Source organism: Onychomys torridus, chromosome 18 (assembly GCF_903995425.1).
Source record: "Onychomys torridus chromosome 18, mOncTor1.1, whole genome shotgun sequence".
NCBI lineage: Eukaryota > Metazoa > Chordata > Mammalia > Rodentia > Cricetidae > Onychomys > Onychomys torridus.
This window is the reverse complement of record NC_050460.1, coordinates 44,386,405-44,414,112: the sequence shown is the minus strand read 5'-3', so window position 1 is coordinate 44,414,112 and position 27,708 is coordinate 44,386,405. Positions and strand designations below refer to the sequence as shown.

Below are 27,708 nucleotides of genomic sequence, written 5' to 3'. Positions count from 1 at the left end.
GAAAGGCTGGCCATTCTTTGTTTACTGGAAGAAAAGAAAGCCTTGGGCCGCACTCGGTAGTTGATATGACCATTAAGCGAGGGAAGGAAGGCCGTCCTTGCTAATAGAGGAATCCAAGTTAAACCACGGTGTGGGTAAGAAATGGTAGATTGTGTGTGTGAGTGTGGGTCTGTGAGTGTGCTGTGCCACGGCGTGCACATTGCGGCCTGAGGACCTCGGTGGTCTCTCCCCTCCTTCCACCTTGCTTTTGAGGGGGCGGCTCTCTTGTTTCAGGCTGGTCTTCCGTCTTGCTGTGGGGAGCTTCTGGCTTTTTTTTTTTTTTTTTTTTTTGGTTTTTCGAGACAGGGTTTCTCTCTGAAGCTTTGTGCCTTTCCTGGATCTCGCTCAGTAGACCAGGCTGGCCTCGAACTCACAAAGATCCGCCTGCCTCTGCCTCCTGAGTGCTGGGATTAAAGGCATGCACCACCACTGCCCGCCTTAAACATAGTGTTTTTTTTTTTCTGAGCTGAGGATCGAACCCAGGGCCTTGTGCTTGCTAGGCAAGCGCTCTACCACTGAGCTACATCCCCAACCCTGAGCTTCTGGCTTTTAACATGGGCTCTGGAGTCAATTTTAGTTCCTTGGACTTTCATAACCAGTGCTTCACTCATTGGGCTGTTAGGAAACTGATCTCTTCCAGAAGGGCATTGTGGTGTGTAGGAAGATGTTGTGGCGACCCCTCCCCCCAACCATAAAATTATTTTCATTGCTTCTTCATGACTATAATTTTGCTGCTGTTATAAATGGTAATGTAAATACCTATATTTTTCAGTGGTCTTAGGTGACCCCTGTGAAAGGGCCTTCAACCACCAAAGGGATCTCGATCCACAGCTTCAGAACCACTAGTTTAGAGAGATGGCTCATTGGTTAAGAGCATGCACTGCTTTTGCAGAGGGCCCGGCACACCAGTCAGGTTGCTCACAGCCACCTGTCACTCCAGTTCCAGGGAAGCTGGCACCCGTGGCTGCACACACACCTGTGACTGGCGTACACACCTACACAAACAAGTTTAAGCTGAGGGTGGGAGATATAGCTCAGATTTAAGAGAGCTTGTGGCTCTTCCAGAGGTCCATGGTGCGATTCTCAGCATGCACAGTTAGTGTCAGGTCACAACATCCTGTAGCTCCAGATCCAAGGGATCCGACACCCTCTTCTGGCCTCTGTGGGCACTAGCAAACCATGGTATACGCATAGACACACCTCTGTGGTGATATATTGTGCACTCTAATAAACTTTGCTTAAAGACTAGAGAGAGATAGAAACAAGATACATCTTACCTCTTTGACTCCTCAGCCTGAAAAAGCTTCTGGCTGAAAGGGACGCTTCTTCTGAAAAGCCTTTAGTTTCTGTCTCCTCACACCTTATGTACCTTTCTCTACCCAGCCATCACTTCCTGGAATTAAAGGTGTATGCCACCACTGCCTGGCTCTGTTTTCTCTCCTAGACGGAGTCAATCTAATGTGTTCCAGGGTGGCTTTGAACTCACAGAGATCCAGACGGATCTCTGCCTCCCGAGTGTTAGGATTAAAGGTGTGTGCCACCATTCCCTGGCATCTATGTTTAATTTTGTGGCTTGTTCTGTCCTCTGATCTTCAGGCCAATTTTTATTAGGATACACAATATATCACCACACACAATTTTAATTTCAAATGCTAACTAGAAGGCGACTAAACACCCATGTCATTTACAGACCAGCAGAGTGCTTTGGACCAGTCCTTTGCTCCAAGGGTTCTGGGGGGCATGCTCCATTCAACTCCCTGGCTTTTGTCCTCCACAGTGACCGGTTAGCGCTGCTCCAGGTCCGGGCCATCCTCCAGCAGCTGGGTCTGAACAGCACGTGTGACGACAGTATCCTGGTCAAGACCGTGTGTGGGGTGGTGTCCAAGAGGGCCGCTCAGCTCTGTGGTGCTGGCATGGCGGCCGTGGTAGAGAAGATTAGAGAGAACAGAGGACTAGACCATCTGAATGTGACAGTGGGAGTGGACGGGACGCTCTACAAACTTCATCCACAGTGAGTCTGGAGGCTTCCTGGGATGGATGGGGAGGGCCTCCTGGCTGATGAGTTCCTTGAGGGTGACGGGGTGTCAACACAATTCTTCACGGAGATACGATAGCCTGAGACAGTGAGTAGCCCCAGTGGGAGTTTGGGGAGCCAGGGAAGGGGTTCACTGGGCCAGCGTAGCATTCTCCCTGCTTCTCTTGGGCTGTGTGTGTGTCATGGACACATACATTGGCCTGCTCTGCTTGGTAAGAGGACATTCAGAACCAGGGAGGTGACCTGTAGGACAGGAGCAGTCAGTGTAGGCAGGGCTCTGAGGCAGGGAGGAGCCTTTTTGGTAGAGTAGTGAACCTGCTCTTGAACTATGTTCCAAAGCTGGAGTCTTAGGAGCAGTGACCATGTCTGAACAGGAGCCCTCTGTATTAGTCAGGGTGCTAGAGAGGAGCAGAAATGATAGACTGACTCTATATTAAAAGTAGGTTTATCAGAGTGGCTTACAGGCGGTGGTATACTAGTCCAACAACGGCCTCCTCCCAACAGAAGGGCCACGCAGCTGCTAGTTATTCATTCCAGGAGGCTGGACGTCTTAGCTGGTTGGTCCTCAGGCCCCGTCGGAATCCAGTGAAGGAATGCCTCAGTAGCTGGACAGATGTACTTGCTGGTGCCGGCAAACAGGCACAAAGCAGCTCCCTTCCTCCGTGTCCTTCGACGTGGGCTGTCACCAGGCCCACATTTAGGGTGGATCACCCCCCCCACACCCCAAATAATCCAATCAAGAAAAATGTCACAGGTGTGCCCAGACGCTTGGGTTTTAGTTAATCTTGGTTGTCAACTTGACTATATCTAGAATTAACAATCACTTAAGACCATCCTAGCTCAATCGGGCTACAGCCTGACCCAACACGGCCCTCAAGACATTGCCCACTTACCTTGTGCCGGTGGCGTGTCCAGTGGGGATGTGGCTCAGTTGGTAGAGTGCTTGCCTAGCATGGGAGAAACTCTGGATTCTATTCCCGTACAACATAAAGAGGCAGCGGAGGCATTTGAGGCTGCCCTGGACCGCCACATCTCATTGACTCCAGCTCCTGTATCCAGTGTGGACACCTGCTAGGCAAGTGTCACTGCTCAGAGCCCTAGCCTGACTCATGTTTAGCACAGAATGCTAGCCCCTACAGTCACTTCCTGTGGTCACCTTCCTTTAGGAGGGCTGCTCTCTCCTACTGTAGGTACTGGGTGCTAACTCTGGAGAGTAGCTCGGAGTCCTGGGCCACATGTGTCCAAGCTTCAGAAAGCCTCTTTCTTGGTTTTTCAAGTCCCCTAGGACCACCAGGATCTGGAGGGGTGGGGAAGGGGGCAGGTTATGAGTTGCTGAGTCTGAGATCTGAATTTATACATGCCTCCCTGTGGAGGATCCTGATAACACACCTGACCTCTAAGCCTGCCTCTCTCCAGGCCCTCTCATCCATGCCTGTTTTTTGATATAGGGTTTTTTTTTGTTTTGGTTTTTTTTTTTGGTTTTTTGAGACAGGGTTTCTCTGTAGCTTTGGAGCCTGTCCTGGAACTCAATTTGTAGACCAGGCTGGCCTCGAACTCATAGAGATCCACCTAGCTCTGCCTCCCAAGTGCTGGGATTCCAGGCGTGCGCCACCACTGCCCGGCCTGGTTGTATATTTTTGAGACAGTTTCATGTAGCTCAGGCTGGCCTAAACCTTAATATATATCTGAGGGTGACCTTGAATTTATGATCTTCCTTGCCTCCACCTCACCATTGCTGGCAGTCAGCTTCCCGGCCTGGGCCTCCTGAATGCTAGCCAGGCACTCCACCGACGGAGGGACGCAGGTTGGCAGCCCACCCCCAGCTGACCTTCCCCCCCACCCCCACCCCCATCTTTCCACTTTCAGTTTCTCCAGAGTCATGCACCAAACCGTGAAGGAACTGTCACCAAAGTGTACCGTGTCCTTCCTCCTGTCCGAAGACGGCAGCGGCAAAGGGGCCGCCCTTATCACAGCCGTGGGCGTGCGGCTCAGAGGAGACACTGTGACCGCCTAAGAGCCAGGGTCCTTCCCAGCCCCCAGCCCGCCACCCCTCCAGCACTCCTCTCTAGAACTGATGACCCGCATTCCACCCAGCAAGCCTTGCTGGGAGACCCAGCACTGGAGCCCACGACAACACCACGGCAGAGGGACGAAGGGGGCGCCCCCCCCACACACAGTGACAGATCGTGACGTCGACTCCCAACCGGAGTGCGTGCTGTTGATGATGTCTCGCCTGGACCCCTCAACCCCCACCCTGCCACTCTGCATGATTCAAGTTCGACCTGGCCATGCTTCGCCCGTGCGTGAATGTAACGGCACCAAGTCTACGGCAGACGTCCAGCCGGGAAAGAGTCTCCCTCTCTCGGACCCACCTTCTGGGCCTTCCAAGCCCGTCCTTGGAGTCACCTCTTCCCCTCCCCACCTCCCCCTCCCCCGTGTGAAGTGTATTATCACCAGCAGACACTGCCGGACTCCTGCCCACAGGGGCATGGCCTGAAGGGCGAGTGTGGACGGGATGCTGCTGTCTCCTTCCCCTCCCAACACCTGCTGTGCAGCCTGCCATCCCGTCTGGATGTATCGATGCCACTGAATTGTGTGTCCGTGGAACCAGTCCTAGCCACATGATGACAGTCTTGCATTTTGTTTGTCTGGTGGTGGTGGTGGTGGTGGTGGTGGTGGTGGTGGTGGTGGTGGGCAGTCCTGTGGGAAAACATCTTGTCTCCATCTTGACAGAAGGAACCAACCCACAAAACACCATCACTGGAATCTCCCATCGCTTTAGTGAGCCTTTGAGCCTTGTTGAATGACTAGTAAACTTTGTACTGATTCAAAGGCCCAGAGTGGTGTTTCCTGTCGGGCAGGGGACCTGGGATGTGGAGAAAGTTTAAAAGCGGCACAGCTGTGCCTGGAGCTCCAGCACTTGTGAGGCGGAGGCAGGAGTTCAAGGCCCCCTCTCAGCCAGTTGCAGGCCAGCCTATCCTACATGACATCTCAAAGGAGTCACTAAAAAAAGTCTCCAGCCCTGGGAGTTAGTTCAGACAAGGGCTTTTGTACTTCAGAATGTCCCTGAAGTCGTCTCAGGCCTGATCTCCTAGAACCTGCCCTGTAGAACCACACCTTAAGCCCCAACCTCACAGACTCGGGGGAGAAAAAAAGTGTCCTCTTGTTGGCGATAGTGAACTTGGCCTTCAGGGGCTGACCGGATTTAGAGAGGAAACCAATGCTGCAGCCTTTTGTAACAAGGGTGTAGGGTAGTTTGTAGGGGGGAGGGGGGGTGGGGGGTGGGCTTCAAGGTCAGTCCCTTAGACGGACAAAGAATCGAATGTCCAGAAAGCTAGAAGATCAAGCCATGGAGAACAAAAGTAATCACTTGGGGAGAGGAGGGTCCCTAAGACTGGGAGTTCTCTCAACCGACTGACTTGACTGTTCCATGGGGCTTCCAGGCCTTCCTTTCTCCCTATGGATTCTCTTTAGATACCCACCCCCATGCCTTCCCCTGGCAAAGCTTTCTGGGAACTAGAAGCCACCATCTCAGGGAACATGCCTTGGCTTTCCCCTGCCTCCCTATGTTCCTCTAAAGCCCCATTCAGTTCCCCTTCTCAGAGATTGGCAGATGCCTAGAGGGGGCGGAGTTCAGGGGAAGTTAGTCTGTGGGGGGTGAGGGGGAACATTCCGTGAGGCAGAATTCTGGGGCTGGTTCAGGGGGCCCGCAATAAAATTCCAGTGAGCAATGCATTCATGTGCAGGACCCCCTGTAGGATCCAAGGGGTAAAGGGGTGAGACATCAGAGGCCATTACAGTAAGATGAATATAGTCCAGGCTAGGGTGACCGTTCCCACTTGGTGGCAATTGGTTGAACAAAATCCAATTAGGGATAGCAAAGAGAACAGACAGGATCCGACTCATCTGAGACTCAGGGCCCCCAGTGGCTCACAGGAGTTGAATGTGCCTTTGGAGAGGTTCTTATGAGGTGGGGACTGGGTAAAGTGCCACCCCTTGGCCCTGGTGTGATGGATCCAGAGTCCATGCCAGCCACCTTGGCTTCCATAGGCATAGACAAAATGGCAGAAGGGTGCTCCCAACTGGGATTTAGAGAGGGTGTCTCTTTGATTGCCTTGACCAGAGAGGGAGGTCCCTAGGACACAGTGGGAAGGTCCCACACCCTCATTCTGAAAGGATCTGCTGGGACTTGGTGACGTGGATGGTCTGTGTCACCAGATGGTTCGTTTGAGGCTTGGGTAGCAAATCCCTTGAAAGGAAAAGCTTGTCATACAAGGCTTCCAAGGGCACCAATCCCGATTGTCCTTAAGCCATCAGGGCTAACTCAGGGTAGCAACTTCATTCAAGGAGTTTTGAGTTTCCTGCATTAGTTTAGCAAGATGCCTTTTTAGTAACACATTTGCTCTGTGTATCTTTCTAGAAGGCTGAGGATGCCAAGCACAGTGAAGGATTAAACAATCCCCAAGGCCCAGAAAAGTCTCTGGGTAGATTCAGCCTTAGAGGCTGGTCCACTGTATATATAGCCTTAGGTACCCCAAACCCAGGAATTATTTCACTTAGAAATAATTACCGCCTATGCCTTTTCCACTTTACAAGGGAAGGCATCAACCCAGCCAGTGAAAGTGTTCACCCATACAAGGAAAAGATAGGGCTTTGGTCCCCCTGGCAGTGAGTAAAACCTATCCATCAGTCCTCTCCTGGGTACTTGGCTTGCCTCTGTGTACCAGCAGGGGACAGATCGGGTTGGTCTTCTGGCGTGTCTCATATCTGAACCATTGAGTGATAACATCTGTTAGTCCCTTCCCCATAAAACCTTTTCCTAGCTAGTTGGCTGGAGTTTTCCCTGGATGATATAATTTTAGAGATTTTAGAACTCCCCATTGTAAGGAACCAGGCAGCCACATGTGACTATTAGGGGCAACCCACCTTCCACAATGGTCCAGGGTGCAGCCATCTTTGGGAGCCTCCTCTATTTAAGGAATGGTATAGCATGTCCTCATAGGGAAGGGAGGTAGAGAGTCTTCCCATAACAGTGTGTCTTAGCTACTATTGCTGTGGTGAAAAACCATGACCAAAAGTAACTTGGGAGGAGAGGGATTATTTGGCTTATATGTCTGAATCACAAGCCATTGAGGGAATCCAAAGCAGGGACTCAAACCAGGGCAGAGGCAGAAGCTGATGCACAAGCCACAGAGGGATACTACTTCCCGGCTTGCTCCTCATGGCTTGCTCAGCCTGCTTTCTTATAGAACTTAGGACCACCAGCTCAGGGATGGCCCCACCCATCTGGGCTGGGCCCTCTCCCATCAATCACTAAAAAAGAAAATGCTCCACAGGCCTGCCAACAGCTAGATCTGTGGGAGGCATTTTCTCAGTTGAGGCTCCCTCCTCTCAGGTGACTCCAGCTTGTGTCAAGTTGACATCAAACTAGCCGGCTCCGAGGAACATTCCTTCTGGTCTCAATGAGCTGCTTTAGGAGCCCAAGGTCATTGAGTTCTCTCCCTTTTGATATCTCTGGCAGTGCATGGCTGCCACTTGCGAGTGGAACTGCCTCAAATAGATGGGGGTCCCAGATGTTACTAATCCTCGTTCCTTCCAGATAGCTGCATTAGCGTGCAGAACTAGATACGCACATTTGGAGTCAGCAAAGAGAGTCAGTCACCCTTGGTTTCTCTCTGCAGCTCAAAGCCTGAGCCAAGAGTCTCATCTTGTTACAACAGAGTACCCTCCCTCACGAGCTTCATCCTGAAGAGATGAACTGCCATCAGTCAACAGTCGTTAAAATCAGGTCCAGCAAGTGTAGGGTTCTAGCAAGACCTCTTGGCATGAATGCTCAAGACTTGTCCAGGAGGCAAGTAGCAAGGCTGAGACCAGGACAGACCTTCATGGTCACTCTGGACACCCATAAGTGTCCTTTAGAATTATTTCCCCAATGTCACGGAGAGACTATACAGTGAGGGGTTTTTCTAGGGCTCATTTATGGACTTCTGGGATCAAGAGCCTCTCAACTACAATTCCCCACTGGGTGTCCCAGCCATCTTGTTGTCACTGAGACTAACTCCTTGCTAAGGTACCCCACTGGTTGTGGCGTGGGTCCTGTCAATTGGGTCAGAATGCCCAGATCAATTCCCTTTCAGCAACACACAGTGAAAATTGAGGCTGAGTGGGCAGGCCCAGAGTAGGGGCCCTGGTAAGTACATCCTTGAGTGTTGAAAGGAATGATTAGCCTCATGTTCCCATGTTAGGGGGGCTGAGGGGTAGTTTTGGGGGCCCCACTGATGGGATAAAGAGGCCTGGCTAGTTCTGAAAATCCAGGAATCCACCCCTCCAGGCCATGTAGTAAAGACTGTGTAGACGTTGGCAGGCCTGTTCATATTGGTCAGGATTTGCAGCGAAACTACCTTAAATCTTGCTTTATTTCTTTTGTTTTGTTTGAGACAGGTCTCCCTCACTTATGTAGCTCTGTCTGGCCTGAAACCCACTATATAGACCAGGGTGGCCTTAAACTCACAGAGATCCATCTGACTCTGCCTCCCAAAGGCATGTGTGGACACACCTGGCTCTCCCTAATTCTTTTTTTATATGTTTAAGCTCTGCTAATGAACAAGCTCTGTGAGTCTACTTGGGTCCTACCTAAATCTCCCACCCTCCCTTGCAAGGGAAACATCTCCAGAGCCCCTGGGGGTAGTTGGGGAGCCTGAGGTCCAACTCCCCAAGGCCCTCCAGCATATATTGGGCAGGGTTCTGGGGAAGTCAAGTCAGAACCCCAGACAGTCAAAGTAGCAGGACCTAGCAGACAATTGTAAGCCAATTCTGAGGGGTTGCAAACGTGTAAGAAGAGCTCAACATAAGGGACCTTAGATCACTCTCTCTCCTGTAGAACTGGTCCAGCTGAAAATACTATGCACCAGGCATAATGACACACACCTTTAAGTCTAGCACTCAGGAGGCAGAGGCAGGTGGATCTCTGCAAGTCTGAGGTCAGTCTGGTCTACAGAGTAAGTTCCAGGACAGCCAGGGAGTCATAGTGAGACCCTATCTCTAAAAAACCAGAGAGAGGCTGGGCGGTGGTGACTCATGCCTTTAATCCCGGCACTCAGGAGGCAGAGGCAGGTGGATCTCTGTAAGTTCGAAACCAGCCTGGGCTACAGAGTAAGTTCCAGATAAGGTGCAAAGCTACACAGAGAAACCCTGTCTCGAAAACAAAAACAAAACAAAACAACAAAACCAAAAGAAAAAAGAAAAAAACAGAGAGAGAGAGAGAGAGAGAGAGAGAGAGAGAGAGAGAGAGAGAGAACACAGTATTATAGAGTCTTCTGAGATGACTTTTTTTTTTTTTAAATCACCCAAGGGATAATATACTTCCTGATAAAGAAAATCAGGGTTTGTTTGAGTGTCTAAGGGTTCAAGACTGCCCAGTGTTTGGGAAGGCAGCTGAATGGCAATTTTGGATGAATTATGGAGTCAGTCCCATCTGCAATGAGATGGAGTCGGGAAGAAGTCTTGGGTCAGGGTAGCCCTTCCCTCCCTTGCTCCACTGGATGAGTAGGTAGTGTCTGAGTCAGTGTTGTCTAGTCCGTCCAGGGGAGAAGCCAGGCTCACACCCCTGCATGGCCCGGTGCCCTGCCATCTCCTGGCTTCTTCCTTTAGTGCTCCATGACATTTGGTGCCACCCAGTCCTCAAAAACACTCGATTTTGCCCCAAGAGCTACTTTCAGGGTAAGCTGTGAATGCTCCAAGAGGCACCAGCAGCTCCACGTATGGAGTTCACTGAGCAGGTGGCTCCACTGAAGCCTTGCATAATTCTGTAACCCATGGTCACTCACTCAAGTCCACACAGCTTGAGACAGAAGTAGAACGGAGGTAGGTGGCTCCGGATTAGGTCCAACCCATTAGCCTGGAGGGCACAGGAGCCAAGATTTATTTGCCTCGTTCTGGGACCCATCCACCCACTAATTGGGAAATCCAAATTATTTGCCGAGACCCCAGATAAACCATTAGCATGACATACTTTCTAATTCCAAGAGGGAAGAAGCAGGGCAATGGTTCAGTCACCTAAATGGCCCTCAGAATCTTTGCTTTCCCCAGACCTCTACAAGCCAGGCCAGCTAGCCCTCTATGAGCCATAGCCAACAGGTAGGGTTGGTCCCCCTCACAGACTTGTCTCTGCTGTCCATCACATCTTCTAGTCCCCAGATGAACGGGCTGTAAGCCTTTTGGGGGAGACAATGCCTGACATACCTGAGACCTATCCTTGAGTCTTGTTTCATTCAAATGAAACAGGTTCATGGGGCAGTAAGGTTTCAGACACTGGCTGCGTGCTGAGTAGGCCTGTGTTCAATGCCACCTACCCATTGTTCAACACTGCTGCAAGCCACAATAATACAAAGTAGGATTTCAGCTGATTATGACAAGCTAATACCTGGAAGAAGCCAAGGGCCTCTCCAGAGGTCACAGATGCCAAGGCTTACAGAGTCTCAGTGATAGTAGCTCTTGAATATTAGCTGTTTTCCTACAGTGAAATTTCTTGTGTGCCATCAAAGCTTTTTTCATCTGATCCCTTTTCTAAGAACAGTGTGTTGATCAATTATTGGGCACCATTTCCCCTCTGCTAAAGGAATATTTAGGTAACCTTCTGCGCTGACAGCAGTACACAGCCAGAACCCCAGTTCAAGCCTCCCTGTAATTATCGTCCTTAATTACACCCCACCAGGACCTTCCTCCCGGACGAAAGCATCCTATCTGAGAAACTCACAGACTTTCTAAGAACAGACCATCTGTCAGAGAAGGCAAAGATTTACACTGATTATTACCCAGGCCAGGTGGATGTGCTAATTAAGCTTAACTTTCTCCTTTCCCAAGTCTTATCTCTAGTTCCAGATTTCCCTTTAACTATCACCAGATGCATCTAGCTGTACACAGGTTGCCTAGTGACTGAGCACGGGGTGGGGGTGGGGTGCAGTGGAGGGGTGGGGGTGCAGTGGGGGGGGTGGTTCCCCCACCCTGCAGAAAAGGGCAGATACTTGGACAGATAAGGAGCCACAGGGAAAAAGGCAGTTTTCTTTTCACCCATCGACCTAGAGACTTATAGATTCTTAACATTTCCAACTAACCACCTTTAAGAATGTAGTTGAGCACATAAAATCCCTTTTCTTAGATATTAACTGAATTTAGCCTTTAGTTAATCCATTTCCCCTCTGTGTGATTCTTATCACCCCTTCGTTTGACTCTGGAAGCCTGGCTTTGCGCTGCCAAGGGATTACTGCTTGTAAGTGTGTATATACTGGGACTCCCAGAGCATAGGGGGACAGAAAAGAATAAAATCAGTGAACTAAGAGGTCGGTATACTTAGATTCTTTTTCTGAAAATAATTCTCACCATTCCTAGCCTCTCTTCTGGGTCCCTGGGAAGAAAATTAAGGCTGGTCCTTAATAATCTTTGAGAAACAACAGGAAAAATCAAAACAAAACAAAATACCAGGCTATTGGTGGCTATCTACCTTAGTACAACTCACCTACAACCACGAGGCCTGCGACAAATAGACCCCTGTAGCTGCCACACCCACCTTTTTTTTTTTTTTAAGGTTTATGTATATGCATGCCCTGTCTGCCATGTATGCCCACATGCCAGAAGAGGGCATCGGATCCCATTACAGATAGTTGTGAGACACCATGTGGGTGATGGGAATTGAACATGGATCCTCTGGAAGACAAGTCAGTGCTCTTAATCACTGAGCCATCTCTCTAGCCCACCATTAACCACTGAGCCATCTCTCGAGCTCGCCATACCCACCTCTTAAGCATAGCAAGAACCTATTCAGATCCCTCAAGTCTAACCCCTTCTTGTGCCCCTGCCCCTGCAGGAATGGGTGGTTTTTGCAACACTTTATGTGCCCCTCTCCTAAGGGAGTCCTTTGGAAGACTTCCTTTATTGACAACACTTGGCAGAAACTGAGAACATACTTAGGAAACACAGGGGCCTGTCAATAGCCTACCTATCAAGTCCCACCCAGCAGAAAATCATCCATTGATGATTTAGAGCCATGGAGACTTTGGATTTGGTTCATGTACCCTGTGTTAGCACTAGTTTTCCTGAATTAAGTACCTGTAATCTACAGAAGAAGATGGAATCAATAGTGGGGGGCCCAGAATGCGAGGGGCAGAAACAAAAGCAGGTGGCTAGCCGGGAAGGAACAGAGAAAAGCAGACCTAAGGTGCTGGGAGGGAGGAAAGAGCAGGCGTTAAGACCTGGTGGCACCCCTTGTCTCCAACCTCCCACCCGAGCAGCCTGAGCTTCTTTGCCTCCAGCTGCTATCAGTGGCAGACTGGGTCTGTGTTGCTGCAAATTTCTAGTAATGAAGACAGAACCAGGGCCTCCACGTGCCGCCAAGCCTTCTATAGCTGAGTCCTACATCTAGCCCCACACCACTGTTGGTACCCCGTTCCTTCTGTCTTACTGTTCTATGACTGTGAAGAGACACCATGACCAAAGCAGCTTATAGAAGAAAGCATTTGACTGGCGGCTTGCTTACAGTTTCCGAGGGTTAGTCCATGAGCATCACAGGAGGGAGTTGGCTGTAGGCAGGCAGGGCGCTTGGAGCAGTAGCTGAGAGCTTTTACATTTTGATACAAAGGCAGGAGGTGAGAGGGAAAGAGAAGAGGGAGGGAGAGGGCGTGAGACTCCCCCCACCCATGAGCTTTTGAAACATCACAGCCCACCCCCAGTGACACACCTCCTCCAGCAAGGCCACGCCTCCTAATCCTTCTTAAATAGTCCACCACCTGGGAACCAAACATTCAAAGACAGGAGCCTATGAGGGCCATTTTTAGTCAAACCACCACACTCCCTCATTGACTTCAGGCCCTCCAGAGGCTAATGTACAAGACAGCCCGGGCTGGGGAAGGGCTTTGTGTGGAGGAGGCATCTGCCCGGCCACAGCAGCAGTAGCTATGTGGGTTCTTGACAAACAGCCAAAGTCTCTCATGTGTACCAGGACCCAACAAAGCTTTCCTACCTGGAGACAAAACTCCCCCCGCCCCTGAAGCCCACCAGGAGCCATGTCTGAATTGAAAGGCTATCCCACCTTGAACTCAAAGCTTGGGAAATTCAGGGTCTGTCTACATGGCTAAGACACTTAAGCTTCCATTCCCCCACCCAGACAATCCCCAGGTGCCTATCCTTAGCTAATCACAACTCATGGGCCAAAGGGCCAGGTGTGAGCAGAGGCGTGGCTTTCCCCGTGGAGCTTTCTCAAGTGCACTGAGCGGGAAGATGAGCAATTCCCTAGGGCTGGGTTCACAATGGCTCCTATTCACCTTACCGTGCAAGTGGGAACTGAGTCTAGTTGGGGTGGGTTAAGGGCCTTGCTGGAAAAGGGTCCTTGGAGTACAGGATAGTCACAGCCACTTCCAAGTCTTCTTTGATTTTTCCGCCAGATATACTGACTGGCCGTGGGAGATCCCAAGAAACGGAATGGCGTACCGGTAGTTGTCTGGGGGGCTTTCTGAACTCTTTCCTTTGGACAAAGATTTGAACGTCTTAAGGGTTGAACCTCCAGAAAGATTGAAAACCAAGCCCCAAGGAAAGTAAACATGACTGCTTTGGGAGTGGAGGGCTGCTAAACCAGAAGCTGGTGTGGCTATTTCATAGGCTCTGGGTCCTCCCTTTGCCCCTGTTTGTAGCTTGAGAGTTTCTCTCCAGGTGCCACCAAGCCCCAGTGGTCCCACAACCCACGTATAAAATAATCACTCAGACGCTTACATTACTTATAAACTGTATGGCTGTGGCAGGCTTCTTGTTATCTACTTTTCCTATCTTAAATTAACCCATTTCTATTCATCTATAACTTGCCACGTGGCTCGTGGCTTACCTTTACCTTACATCTCGCTTGTCACGGTGGTGGCTGGCAGCTCTCTCCTCTCCGCCCCCCCCCCTTTTTTTTTTTCAGAGTTAAAAGCCAAGTCCTGTCTTGATACCCACCTCCATGCATGCATGCTCTTTCTCCTCTGTCAGTGTCTTTTGGGAACAAGGAGCCGCCATCTCAGAGAGTCTGCCTCTGATTTCCCTACCTACCCGAGCTCCTTTGCGGCTAACCCCTTTCCACTGTCCCATCCCCCCTTCCCATCCCCCCCCCCCCCAAGCAGCCTTACCTCCCTCTTTGCAACCTTCAGACACTGACGAGGCATACCCTCCGCTCTAGCACATGGACATTGGGGCAGTCCAAAGAGACAACGTGGTTGCTGGGTCCCCTCCCCAGACTTTATGACCCAGTCTGTGGGACCTTAGCCCCTGCCTGGCCCTTTTACCCATCCTAGCTCAGGAGAGCGCTGCTTTTATCCCAAGGATGTAAGTTAGGATTCCTCCTCAGCCCTTTGCTGGATTCCCCAGCAGTGCCCTTCAAGGCCTCTGTAATGCCCCAGTCATGACTAAAGGCCTAAGAGACATCAGAGCCCTTTATTGGGGATACTAGCAGAGACAACATCTGGCACAGGGATCTCTGGGACAGCTCAGACGATGTTACGCTTTGAACAGATGTTTACAGTTTATTTGGTTTTTGGAGGGCAACTGGGTAGGCTGTGAATGAGTCACCATCAAGCAGGGAGATGTACAGCCTGGAGTGGCCTGGGCCGGGTCTGATGCATTCTCAGAACTGGGACAGTCAGTGTTCTCTGCCTGACAGCTCCTTGCTGTAGAAGTAAGGGTGGGAGCCGTGTTCCTGACCTGTAGATGGCTTTCATGTCTTAACGCCTGGTGCAGTGTGAAGAACCGTGGTTCCTATTTATTGAGTGCTAATCTAAGTGTGGCCTGCCGGTTTGTAAGCATCACTTCATGGAGCCTACGGCAATCCTGCCGTCAAGCAGAGGGACAGAGTGATGCACCCCAAGCATTTCATTTGGCCTGTATTTGAGTTGCTAACTCCTAAGGCAGAGAAGCCCTGGACCCACTCACAGCCAAGTGGGGAACTTCCTCCTTGGTGTCTCGTCTTTGGCAAAGAGTCAATATCATAGTTGTTGAAACCATGGACCGGAGTCGGCACAAGAAATCCCAGGCCCAAGTTCTCGGCACAGAGGAGATTTATGTGCCCCAGAGGGACAAAGGGCAGGGAATGAGAGACAAAGACAGGAGACAGAGGACAAGGAAGAAGAGGGAGAGAAGAAGGGAGAGGAGACAGGGTATTTGTTCCAGAGGGGCAGAGGACTGTCTCTGGATAGAGAGGAGATAGATGTGGCCCATAGGCAAATGGGGTTTATAAAGGTAAAGAGGAACCCCATGTTAGGATGAGGTATTTAATATTAATTGGGCATGTTAATTAGGTGAGCCAAAGGGGGCTTTTGATTGCTGGACTTCAATAGTCCCCATCTTCCCCTGTGACCCTAACACTGGATGCTCTCTTTTTTCTTCTTCTTTTTTTAAAGATTTATTTATTTATTATGTACACAGAAGAGGGCACCAGATCTCATTACAGATGGTTGTGAGCCACCATGTGGGTGCTGGGAATTGAACTCAGGACCTCTGGAAGGGGAGTCAGTGCTCTTAACCATCTGAGCCATCTCTCCAGCCCCCCCCCCCCTTTTTTTTCAAGACAGGGTTTCTCTGCATAGTCCTGGCTGGCCTCGAACTCACTCTGTAGACCAGGCTGGCCTTGAACTCAGAGATCCACCTGCCTCTGCCTCTTGAGTGCTGGGATTAAAGGCGTGTACCACCACTGCCCCACAAGCATGCCCTTTTTTCCCCTTTTTAAAGGGAAATATCTATGCGTGTGTATACAAACACACTTGGGGAGGTCAGAAGGCAAGTTGCAGGAGCTGGCTCTTTCCTTTCATGTGGGTTCAAGGAGTTGAACTCAGATCGCCAGGCTTGGCAGCGAGTGCCTTCACCATCTCACTGAGCCATCTTGTGTTCCCTTTGACTGCCTTTTCTCACAACAACTGCAGTTATCTTTGATGGGATCCAGTTTTCCCATCCCTCTCTATACTCCAGGGAGACATTTCACTTTGCGGCTCCTCGATTGGCCAAAGCTGGCTCCCAGTCTTCCCGGCTCCTTCCCCAGTCCCTGGAATGCTTATGACAGGTGTGTGAGCTCTGAGGTCTTTGTGTTAGCATTGCCCGTGGGGGCTCCAGGCACCATCTTGTTTTTCTATTGGTGTGTTGAAGAATGGAGTGTGGCACAAGCTATTACGTTAGGGATTTTCTACCAGCTGCTTCTCAAGGGGGGATAAGCCTGGCCCTGCAGACAGGCTCAAGTCTTCAGGGCACAGCAGTCTCCCCATCTTGGGGACTCCCAACCTGCCCATTGGCACCCTCAGAGTGGGTCATGTCCGCAGTCATGAACAGAGTCTCTTTGGTGTGACACCTGTTGACTCTCCTGGAGAGCGATGCCGTGTGAGTCAGCTCCAGTCTGTCTTCCTCAGTTGGCGTCACCCAGGGGCAGCACCAGAAAGCAAGCCTGAATCCAGAGCGGAACCTGAGGGGCGCGGAGAGTCTCTGTGAGCAAGGGAGGTCGGGGTGCAGGAGCCACCAGCCATGTGACTGCTCTATGCCCCAGGAGACGAGCTCCCTGGCAGAGGTACCTCACTCTGAAGAGACCACCACCAACTCGGGGCTGTTGAGATGCACACTTGAGTGGATTTGGTCTTTCGGAACAGCCAGAAAGACGGGAGACAGGCACTTCTGAGGTGGGGGCAGGAAGGAGAGCAGCAAGCTCCGAGGCAGCAAGTGGTACCCTGCCTTCGAAAGAAAGGAAGGAAGGAAGGAAGGAAGGAAGGAAGGAAGGAAGGAAGGAAGGAAGGAAGAGATGGAGGGAGGGAAGGAGAAGGGAGAAGAGAGAGAAACCACAGTATATTACAAAGAAACCGCGTGACTTAACTGGCTTCTAGCAGGGAATTCAAAGAGGAATCAGAGAGAGAGAGGGAGAGAGAGAGAGAGAATATTGAGCTCTGGCCATGTGTGTGGAATAGGGATGCCCCCCAATCCCCACCCCCTGGCACCCAGGAGCTGTTTCAAAGGAAAACTGGCACATTGGAGCTACCAAGTATGGGTACATTTGCTCAGAAGAATAAACAGCTTTCACTCAAGTCTGGGTGTTGGCCGGTAGTCCCAGCTACTCCAGAGAATAAGGAAGGAGGAGGGAAGCTCAAGGAAAGGCCAAGGCTAGCCTAGGCAGCTGGACCTGTCTCAAAATGAGTAAAATGAGGCCTTGGGTGTTGGAGGAAAAAAAGTTGGAAAACAAACAAACAAACAAACAAACAGAAAACACCCTAAACCAAAACCACCCTTCCCCATGGTGACATTGACTGGCCAATGTAGCTGAGAATGACTTTGAACTTTGATCCTTCTGCCTCTATCTCCAGAGTGCTGGGATCGCCAGTGCACACCACCATGCTCGGTTTATGGAGTGCTGGAGATCCAACCTGGAGCCTCATGCCTGCCAGGCAAGCACCTCATCAACTATATCACTCACAGGCAGCATCCCTAGGCGGGGCGAATGGCAGCTCTAAGCTCCGGCAGGAGCTAGAGTGGAGGTCCCTCACCATGCAGGAGAGGCCCCGTGGGTAAAGGGCCAGAGCCAGGGTGGGACTGACCTGTGGTTGAGACAGCAGTAAATGATGGGGTTGTACATGGTGGAGCTCATGGCCAGCCAGAAGAGTGCCAGGTAGACCTGCTGGATGAACTTGTGGTAGTAGATGTCCTCTTGGAAGCTGCCCAGGACGAAGTAGAGGTGGTAAGGCAGCCAGCAGATGGCAAATGTCAACACCACCAGCACCATGGCCTTCACAAACTGGTCAGGGAGAGGCTCAGGTCAGTCCTTGGTCCCTGAGTCCCCAGTCTTCACCCTCCTGGTACCAGTGTGGGGTACCCTTCACCCCAGCTTGGAGAACCTTCTGCAGTCAGGCCCCCTCTACCTCTCTGGCCTCCATCCCCTGGAACATGGATTTGCCACATGCTCCAGAGCCCACCACCTCAGGCATTGCCACAGGATGGTTTGTCTGCTCACACTGCCGTCCTTCCATTGAAATCCTCATGTCTAGCAGACCGGTTCTGTGGTCCACTCTCCCAGGATTCTTTCCCAGGGAGCACCTCTCCATCCTGTCCCCTCTTAGGAGGTCAAAGCTCTGGGACCCAGGCCGCCACCCTTCCCCAGGATCTGTGTTTACTTTAGTCCTTCGATCTATGTAGGCAGTGATGTTCCAACCTGGTACCCCATCCTCTGCCTAGAGGCCAGGTTCCTGAGCCCTCCCGGGCACCTCACATGCCCGGCATCTGCAGGCACACTCCTGCATTGCCCAGCATCCCTGAGGCCGGGAAGGCAAGTTGCAAATGGAGACCAACTTCCCAGTCGAAGGGGCCCCTGGGTGTTGTCCTAAGAGCCACCCTGCTTGCAAGTCGGTCTCGTATTGGTCTCCAGATCACAGAGGTTCCTCTGCGGCTTTTCTGAGATGCCCAGTGACCTGGATTGTGTGCTCTCCGGTGCCCCCTAGTGGGTAGGCTTCGGGGCTCCAGGTGGCTCCGGGAGCAGGCCCCGCCCTCTCCGCTTCCGCTCTCACCTTCTTCTTGGCCTGCAGATGGCGCAGGTTGGCGCCGTGAGCCTGATGTCTGGGGACCGCGCGTTTCCACAGCGTGAGGCCGATGACACTGTAAGCCACGAACATCACCACGAGGGGCAGGAAGTAGATGAGGACAAACACCACCAGATGATACCTGGAGGGAGAGCCATGGACCTGGGTGGGCAGCAGGCAGCCAGATCCGCCCAAGCTTAAGGTCCGTGAACCCCACGGACCCCACCTTGAAGCCCCCACCCTGGGGTTCGAGTTAAAGAAAAATTAAGGCAACAAAAGGTCACAGGCATCAGCCCCAGTTCTTCCGTGTTACAGAAAAGGCTTAAAGGGGGGAGGGGAAAAGCTAATGGAATTTTATGTTTGTTTAACATATAAAATGTAACACCAGCGCTGCTGATGAGATGGCTCTGCGCTGATGAGCAAGCCCGGTGACCTGAGCTGCAGCTCTCTGATTTGGCTAGTCCAGCTGGCCTTGCTTTAGATCACCAGCCTCCACCTCCTGAGTACCGATATTACAAGTAGGCTGCCATGGATGGCTACCTGGCATTGGCCTCCAAACGGACTACACACACATCCATACACAGACACCAGTGGCAGCGCATGTGTGATATGCAGAGCCACACGGTCCATCTGCAGACACACATGGTCCATGTTCATCCTTAGTGAGGTGGCAGATAGGCTGTCTAAATAAAAATAAATAAATAAGTACAATATTAACAGCATTTGCTCCATAACATTAAGAGAATTCAAAGTATCAGTAGATACAAAAGGCTTGTGACAGGCCTAGGACTTACTGCTTTTAGTATAGATGGTCCCCAACTTAATGTTTTGATTCAATGACTTTGTCTGGTGATGGAAATGAAGCACACATCCAGCAGAAGCTACACCTTAAATTCTTACCTTTCTGTTGGCTTTTCTATCAAAAAGCTAGGCAGTGGCAGTGAGTGTCACCCCCAGTTAGCCACCAGTCACCATTATGAGGGCATTACCCACACTTAACAATGGGTATTTTCTACCTACAAAGGGTTTGTGGGGATGCAGCTTTACTGCTAATTTTTGTTGTTTAAAATAGGGCCGCATGTAGCCCAGGCTTGCCTTGAGCATGCTGGGTAGCTGAGGATGGCCTTGAACTTACTATCCTTCTGCCTCTAGCTTCAAGTGCTGGTATCACAGGTGGTGTACCACCACTCCCAGCTTGTGTGGTCCTGGGGACTGAACGGAGGTTTTCCTGGATGCTAGATAAGCAGTCTACCACTGAGCCACACCCCCAACCCCTTGCTATCAGCTGAGGAACCTCAGTATAATCCTGCCCTCATATGACCCCATATGTACCTGCAGAGTCGTGTGCATATCCCTAGGCACACACCACACAGACATGAGCCAACATACAAGCACATGTCCCCGCCCCCCTTCATCCCTGCTGTGGGGCTTACAGAAGGAGCATCTTGCCTCCGTTGTCATTGGGCCAGGCCACCACACACTTGGTGGCTCCCTGGTCCACAGTGATGATGGAGTAGAAACACTGTGGTGAGGCAAGAGCCAGAGCGACCAGCCAGATGCCAGCGATAACCATCTTGGTGCTGGGGGCCGAGAGCCGTGGCTGGAAGGGGTGGACGATGGCCATGTACCTACAAGCAGATCACAACATCAGCAGACATTCCCCTTGCCTTACTTGGTTGCCCAGGCCCGTGCCTTCCAGCTCCTCCTGGCCACACAGCTGTCCCGGATGCAGAGGTTGGAATCCCACCCAATCTGCAGAGGTGGTGGTGGGGAGGTGGTGACTGTCTCTAACCATAGCACACTAGTACCCCAGAATCTAGCCCAGGTACCCATTCCACTGCTTCCCTCTGGGTGTGGACAGGTCCTTGGACAGCCACACTGTGATCCAACCTGGGGCAGGATACGGTCCTACATTAGCTAGAAGCTCAGCCTGACTCAAGCATCTTCACCCTTGTCCACAAGCCAGCCTCCAACCACCCTCATAGTACAACCATTTCCCAGACAAAGACCAAAGCAAAGATGCCCTCTGGAACTTTCAAGATATATCTGACACACACAGGGTTCTGTTCAGTAACCATTCACCATATGTGCCACAGAACACAGACAATGTGACTAAGAATGAGCAAATTTATTTTATTTTTCTTTGAGACAAAGTCTCATGTAGCCCAGGCTAGCCTTGAACTTGCTATGAAGCCGAGGATGACCTTGAACTCCTGATTCTCTTGAGTAGAGGGAATTACAGACACGTATGGCCATGCTTGGTTTATGTAGTATTGGGGGTAGAATCTGGGGCTTCAAGCTGCTAGGTGTGTGCTCTACCTGCTGAACCCCTTATGTATACCTGGAGGCATAAGATGAAATAAACCCTTCCCTTCCCAAGCTGCTCTTGGTCATGATTTTTTTTAAAGGTTTATTTATTTATTCTGCCTACATATATGCACCATATCTCATTATAGATAGTTGTGAACTACCATGTGGTTGCTGGGAATTGAACTCAGGACCTCTGGAAGAACAGCCAGTGATCTTAACCTCTGAGCCATCTCTCCAGCCGTTGGTCATGATTTTTTATCACAGCAATGGAAACCTTAATGAAGATGCCCCCAGAACAGCCTGTATGGCTCTCTGTGGGGTTTTCCCTTCCCTCTTCGTACTCACTGATGTCATAGACCACCTTCTTGATGACATTGTCTAGAACAGGCTCAGGTGCCGTCTCTCTGGAGGGCACTATAGGGACTTGAGCTGCTGTTGAGCCCCGTGCCTGGTGAAGTGCGGTGACATTGACAGTGAGTGTTATCTCTGCCACATCAGAAGACGGAGCCACACTGACTTTGCATCCTGGTTGGTCCTAGCTGTCTGTCCTGGATTGCCCTGCTCCCTGTATTTCAGAACCCACATAGTCACTATAGGAGCATCTCAGACTTAGTGGGGGCTCAGGCTTCTTCAGCCTATGACCCCATGGAGGAAGGCTCACTGCTTGCTTCTCCAAAGCCAAAGGACCCAAAGGCACCATCCTCCAAAGATGAAATCCTATCCTCCGAATATACATTCTAACCTAGGGCTGGGTTCCCTCTCAGCAGAGGACAGGGTAGGACTAGACTGGTCACTCCAGGTATCACAAGCCTGTGAACCGTACAATGAAGCACACAGACCCTCTGTTAGAACAAGATTAATTTGTTTATTTGTTTGTTTCTTTTTGAGACATGGTCTTACTATGTAGCCCTGGCTGGCCTTCAATTCACAGAGATTTGCTTGCTTCTGCCTCTTGAGTGCTCAGATCAAGGGTGTAGACCACCCACCATACCAAGCTGTTCATTTGACTTTTGAGACAGGGTCTCATGTAACCCAGGCTGGCCTCAAACTCTCCATTTAGCTGAGGATGGCCTTGAGTTTCCAATTCTTCTGTCGTGCACCACCGTGCCAAGCTGAAATATTTACATTCATGCAGGTGTTTGTACAGGTGTGTACAGTGTATAGATGCCAGAGACCAACCTTGGGTGTTGTTGTTCCTCAAGACCATCTACTTTGATTTTTGACACAACATCTCTGGTTGGTCTGGAACTCACCAGTTTGACTAGGCTGGCTGTGGTAGTTTGAACGTAATTGGCTCTCATAAGCTCATAGAGAGTGGTACTATTGGGAGGTGTGGCTTTGTTAGAGAAGGTATGGTCTTGGAGGAAGTGTGTCACTGTGGAGGTGGGCTTTGAGGTCTCATATATGCTCAAGCCACACATAATATCTCAGTTCACTTCCTGTTGCACATCTACCTGCAAGCTGCCATACTCCCAGCCACCGTGCTCCCCACCATGATAATAATGGACTGAGCCTCTGAAAATGTCAGCTGCCACCTCAATGAAATGTTTTCCTTCTAAGAGCTGTCTTTGTCACGGAGTCTCTTCACAGCAATGGAAACCTTAACTAAGACACTGACCGTCCAGGAAGCACTGGGAATCCTCCCATCTCTAACGTCTCCTGCTCTGGGATCACAAGTGTATGCTAGCATGGATGGAATTCAAGTGTCCGTGCTTATACAAGTCCTTCACTGACAGCTGCCTTTGCCTCCTGAGTGCTAGGATTAAAGGCGTGCACACCACTGCTGGGCTAGAATGAGTGTCTAATATGAGGGCCAGGTGTAGGGGCTCAAGCCCCATTAGCAGAGGGTCAGGTCTGGGAGTTTAGAATCAGGCTGATCTGGGTTCGAATCCTGTCTCCGCTGCTTCCTGACACGCTCTCAAACAAGGAGAGCCTTAGGTCTCTGGACTTGCATTTCCAGCTCTACAAAAATGGGTCATTTTTCTTACACCAGGGCACATGTGCGCAGTAATGAGAATAGTCCTATGTATTCACTGTTTTCAATTCATCAGAGATGGCTTTGGTCATGGGCAATGCCTGGCTCTTCCTCTCTAGGACGGACCTGAGCTTTGACCCAAGGCTGGGACCGTAGAATGTGGCACTGAATTGTATGATGTTTCCCTTGTTTGCTGACGTAGAGGTGTCCACACCAGGGCATCCTGGGGGTTAAGATTGCGCCCTGAGGCTGGGCGGTGGTGGCGCATGCCTATAATCCCAGCACTTGGGAGGCAGAGGCAGGTGGATCTCTGTGAGTTCGAGGCCAACCTGGTCTCGAAAAAACAAAAACAAAAACAAAAACAAAAAGGTTGCGCCCTGAGAACATTGCCACCTTATCTACTGCTTAGAACATTTGTCTCTAGAATTCTCCAGGCAGCCCTGATCTCCTACTCATCTCTGCTCAGATCCCAACCTCCCAATGAGACCCATCCCATGCCCATTTAAGCCTGAAGCCCAGTGCTTTTCAACCTGTGGGTCTCGACCCCTTTGGCAACCCTCTGTATCCAAAAATACTTACATTACGATTCATAACAGTAGCAAAATTACAGTTATGAAGTAGCAACAAAAATAATTTTATGGCTGGGGGTCACCACCACAAGAGGAACTGTATTAAAGGATCGCAGTGTTAGGAAGGTTGAGAACCCACCAAGTGCAGTCTGTCCCTCCCCACCCCCAGCTAATATTTGTTCACAGCACTCATGATCTCAAAATACAACTTAACAATTTATTTATTCGTGTGTTTAGGATTTCAATTCTTACCCTAGCAGGGACATTTACATGGGTTTCTCCCACCTAAAGCCCAGAATAATACTTACACAGAAGACACTGAGTATATATTTGTTGAGTGAAAAAGGGGCCAGTGAGATGGCTTGGTGGGTAAAGGTGCTTGCTGTGAAGTCTGAGAACCCGAGTTCAATCCCCAGAACCCACAAAAAGTAGAAGGAAAGAACTGAGTTCTGCAAGCTGTCCTCTGACTTTCCCAGGTGTATTGTGACAAGTGTGCATGCTAACACGCTAATGCTTGCACACACACACACACACCAAACAAACAAAGAAATGTGATTAAAGTTTTAAAAAGACGTGGAGAAAGGAATAATGAGTCTCAGCTGCTGCCAGCCTGATCAGAACTCTTCCTCTGAAACACCAGTCATCACCCCCCTGCCTGGCTCCCAGGCCCCCAGGCTCCCACCTAGCTTTCTGTGGTCCCAGCCTCCCTCTGAAGTGGAGGCCCTGAGACCAGGTGCTAAAGTTGTTTCCTCCTAATGGTGGAGGTTCCCCAACACTTAGAACTGTGCCCGACATAGAGGAAGAGGCATCCTAAATTTGCTGCATAACCGAAAAGAAATGTTCAGGGGACATTCTGACATACCCAGGGAGTAGGAAGGGATGTCCAATTGGAAAGACTTCCCTTGTGCCCACTACCCAGAGGGCTGTGTTCCAGGCCCCTGGCTCTGCCCTGACTGGCTAGCTAACCTTAAGTAACCCTACTTATCCTGATTGCTGAGTTTCCTTGGGTGTCAAGTTAGAAGCTGGGCCTACATGAATGGTGTTCACATTGTGTGTGTGTGTGTGTGTGTGTGTGTGTGTGTGTGTGTGAGAGAGAGAGAGAGAGAGAGAGAGAGAGAGAGAGAGAGAGAGAGAGATGATCTTGGGCCTCTGACCCTCCTCCTGCTCCCTCTGAGTGTGGAAATTATAGGTGGTGGCATGTACCATCATCTTCAACCTGATTTATGCAATGCTGGGGACCAAAACCAGGGCTTCAAACATGCTAAGCAAGCACTCTGCCAACTGAGCTACGTTCACAGCCCCCAACTTTTCACTTTCAATGAGTAGAAAACATTGTCAAAGGAAATGGTTTTGAAAACACTTCGCAAAGGAAATCTCCAGAAAACCATCTACAGCTCAGCGGTGAGAGGCCATGGGTGAAGGGTGCTGGGGAAGTTGGGGAGGGGTGGAGGATGAGGGAAGAAGGGGAGACTCACATCTATGTAACTATTGCAATCAGTACTCATGGCTCTGGCTCGGTCTCCCCTGTTCTTCCTGGGTCTTCCCTCATCCCATCCTATTAGCTGTCAGTCAGACTCCTTCTCCTCCAGACATTCCAGGCCTCTTTTAGCCCCACCCTGCCTGTCCCAGAAGGTCTCAATGCTCCTTCTTCCACCCCACCCTAGGCCCACTCCTCAAAGGTTGGTACGCTTGTATACACACACCAGCAGCATCCAAAAAAAAAAAAAAAAAAAAAAAGGCATTGTTCTAACTAGATGTAGCATTCTAACCTCATGCAACATTCAGCCTTTTTTCCTAAATACGAAAGCAATATGAACAATTTCTTTGAATAAAGATAGCAAGATAAGGAGACCTGCACTTTCAAAGTCGCCGCTGAGAACATCTCCCTTTGCAGCCTCGAGCAGCCTCCTAGGGTGAAGTCTGATCTCAACTCTCTTTGCTTTGGTTCTCCTTGTCTACCTCCTATGAACCGTCACCAGGTCTAGGAGGCAATTCCCTGAGATCGCCCCCCGACAAGACACCCAACACCCCCTCCCCCGATGCCCACTCTTGCCTGTCAGCAGCGATGGCAGTCATGGAGTAGATGCTGACGAACATGGCAGTGATGGGAAAGAGGTTCTGGAAATAGCAGAAGGCTCGGCCAAAGTACCAGATGTTGTGGCTGGCATAGACGAAGTTGAAGGTGGCATTGAAGGCTGCCAGGCAGAGGTCTGCCAGGGCCAGGTTGATGATGAAATAGTTGGTGACCGTGCGCATTCTCTCGTGGGCCAGGATGATCCAGATGACTGTGGCGTTGCCTGTTACCGCCACCAGCACCAGGGCCAGGTAGGCTGTGGCCCACAGTGCCAGCTGCCAGGCAGGCATGGAGAAGGCCGTGACCCCCGTGGTGTTGCTCTCGAGGCCAGATAAGATGTTGATGTCAGTGACAACGGCCCGGGCCCCCATGGCTGATTCTGGGCCTGGAACACAGGGTCTTCTGGCTCTGCAGTTCTTTCTGGAATTGCTACAGAAGAGAAATCCTCTTGGGTGTGTAGATACACAGGGGTGAGGACAATTGAAAAGCAGACACGTGTAGCCAGAGGGCCACGCCTACAGTTCAAGCAGAAATGAGTTATGCTGAGCAGAAAACAGGCTTTCAGCCAGACCATTCAACCACCTTGTGGAGACAGAGAACTCAAACTCCAATCTCAGAGCAGGAGGCATCCTGATAACGCGTTGGTTCGGCTCCTTCACGCCAGAGTCAGAAGGAGAGTTGGAGAGAGGTCGTGTCCAGCCGTGGGCATTCAGGGAGTTGGTGACAAGCCAGAACTTGAATCCATCTCTCTCTTAATGCTATTCAGGGTACATTCCAGACGAGAGGTGTGCACAGTGTGGCAAGTCTGTGGGTCCTACAAGGCCTGTATGCAGCCGGCTGGCCTCCAGGCTTTGTTGTGCAGGCTCCCAAGGCTGCCAGCTCTCAGCCGCTGCTCCCAGCTCCTCCCTGCAGGGCAGGCGAGGGCCTTGGCAGGGTGCTGCCGGCTCCCTCCCTCATTCCACCCCCTGCTTGGATGGCTGGGCTTTGTCTCTTGAAAGATTTAGGACCCGCTGGGAAGTAGGGAGAGCCTTCGGAAAGCGGGGAAAAGAGGCACAGCCTGGGTAGGGGTGGCATAGAGGGTACAAGCCTCAGTGTTTACATTCTGCCAGGTGGGAGCTGCTAGAGCACACTGGCATTTGCATTTGGGAATGAGATCCAACTCCAGGCTGGCTTGGGAACCCCAGGCAAGTCATTTACTCTGCTTGCAAAAGGAAGTCTTAGTGTTCAGAAATACCCAGCAGGTATGAGGGTGAGTTTGATGGGGTGTCAGTCAAGTGATGAGGGCTGGGGTTCCAGGCCTCTGGCTCTGGCTCTGCACCTGACTCCTTGACTGACCAGGTAATCCTGGTCATTCCTCATCTACAGCCTCAGTTTCCTTAGATGTAAAATTAGAGATTGAGGGGGCTGGAGAGATGGCTCAGCAGTTAAGAGCGCTAACTGCTTTTTCAGAGGACCTGGGTTCAATTCCCAGCACCCACATGGCTCATAACTATCCGTAACTCCAGTTCCAGGGGACCTGACACCCTCACACAGGCATACATATAGGCAAAACACCAATGCACATAAAATAAAAATAAATTATTTTTTAAAAATTAGAAATTGTTTGGGCGGTGGTAGCACACGCCTTTAATCCCAGCACTCGGGAGGCAGAGGCAGGCAGATCTCTATGAGTTCGAGGCTAGCCTGGTCTACAAAGCAAGTTCCAGGAAAAAAGCTACACAGAGAAACCCTGTCTTGAAAAACCAAAAAAACTAACTAACTAACTAAATAAATAAATAAATAAATAAAATTAGAAATTGAGCTTAGATAAGTGGTGGTCAAATCTCTCCCCCCACCCCAAATGCTGGGATTAGAGACGTGTGCCACTCAGCCTACTTTATGACATGCTGGAGATTGAACCCAGGGCTTCCTGCATGCTAGGCAAGTACTCTATGAACTGAGCTACGCCCCCAGTTCTGAGCTCTGTAGGATGGAAAAGTCAGTGCCACTTACAGACTCTAAGATAAAACAATGCTAAGCCACACATCCTGAGGCTTTTAAAATTTTTTCTTTTTTTTTTTTTTTTTTTTTTTTTTTGTCTTTTGAGACAGCCCTGTAGACCAGGGCTGGTCTCGAACTCAGAGATCTGCCAGCTTCTGCCTTCCGAGTGA

The 27,708-nt window shown here is 50.6% G+C and overlaps 2 protein-coding genes across 3 annotated transcripts in view; one reads left to right on the top strand and one right to left on the bottom strand.

Moving 5' to 3' along the window:
- Hk1 (hexokinase 1) overlaps nt 1-4,910 on the top strand; it is a 74,068-nt gene extending 69,158 nt beyond the window's left edge. The window contains 2 exon segments of the mRNA XM_036167710.1: nt 1,817-2,050; nt 3,941-4,910. Coding sequence (XP_036023603.1) covers nt 1,817-2,050; nt 3,941-4,088 — 382 coding nt within the window. The 3' untranslated portion in view covers nt 4,089-4,910.
- Nucleotides 4,911-15,779: 10,869 nt separating this feature from the next.
- Nucleotides 15,780-26,425, bottom strand: Tacr2 (tachykinin receptor 2). 2 transcript variants are annotated; one of them, XM_036167021.1, is made up of 5 exons: nt 25,538-26,425; nt 20,064-20,258; nt 18,619-18,772; nt 17,656-17,852; nt 15,780-16,538 (listed from the first exon to the last, which is right to left on the bottom strand). In XM_036167021.1, exons 1-5 carry the CDS (start codon nt 25,927-25,929, stop codon nt 16,322-16,324), a joined length of 1,155 nt encoding a protein of 384 aa, XP_036022914.1. In that variant the 5' UTR covers nt 25,930-26,425; the 3' UTR covers nt 15,780-16,321. The 2 variants fall into 2 exon arrangements, with proteins under 2 accessions (XP_036022914.1, XP_036022916.1); XM_036167023.1 differs by lacking the exon at nt 15,780-16,538 and adding an exon at nt 16,901-16,946.
- Between the last annotated feature and the right edge of the window lie 1,283 nt (nt 26,426-27,708).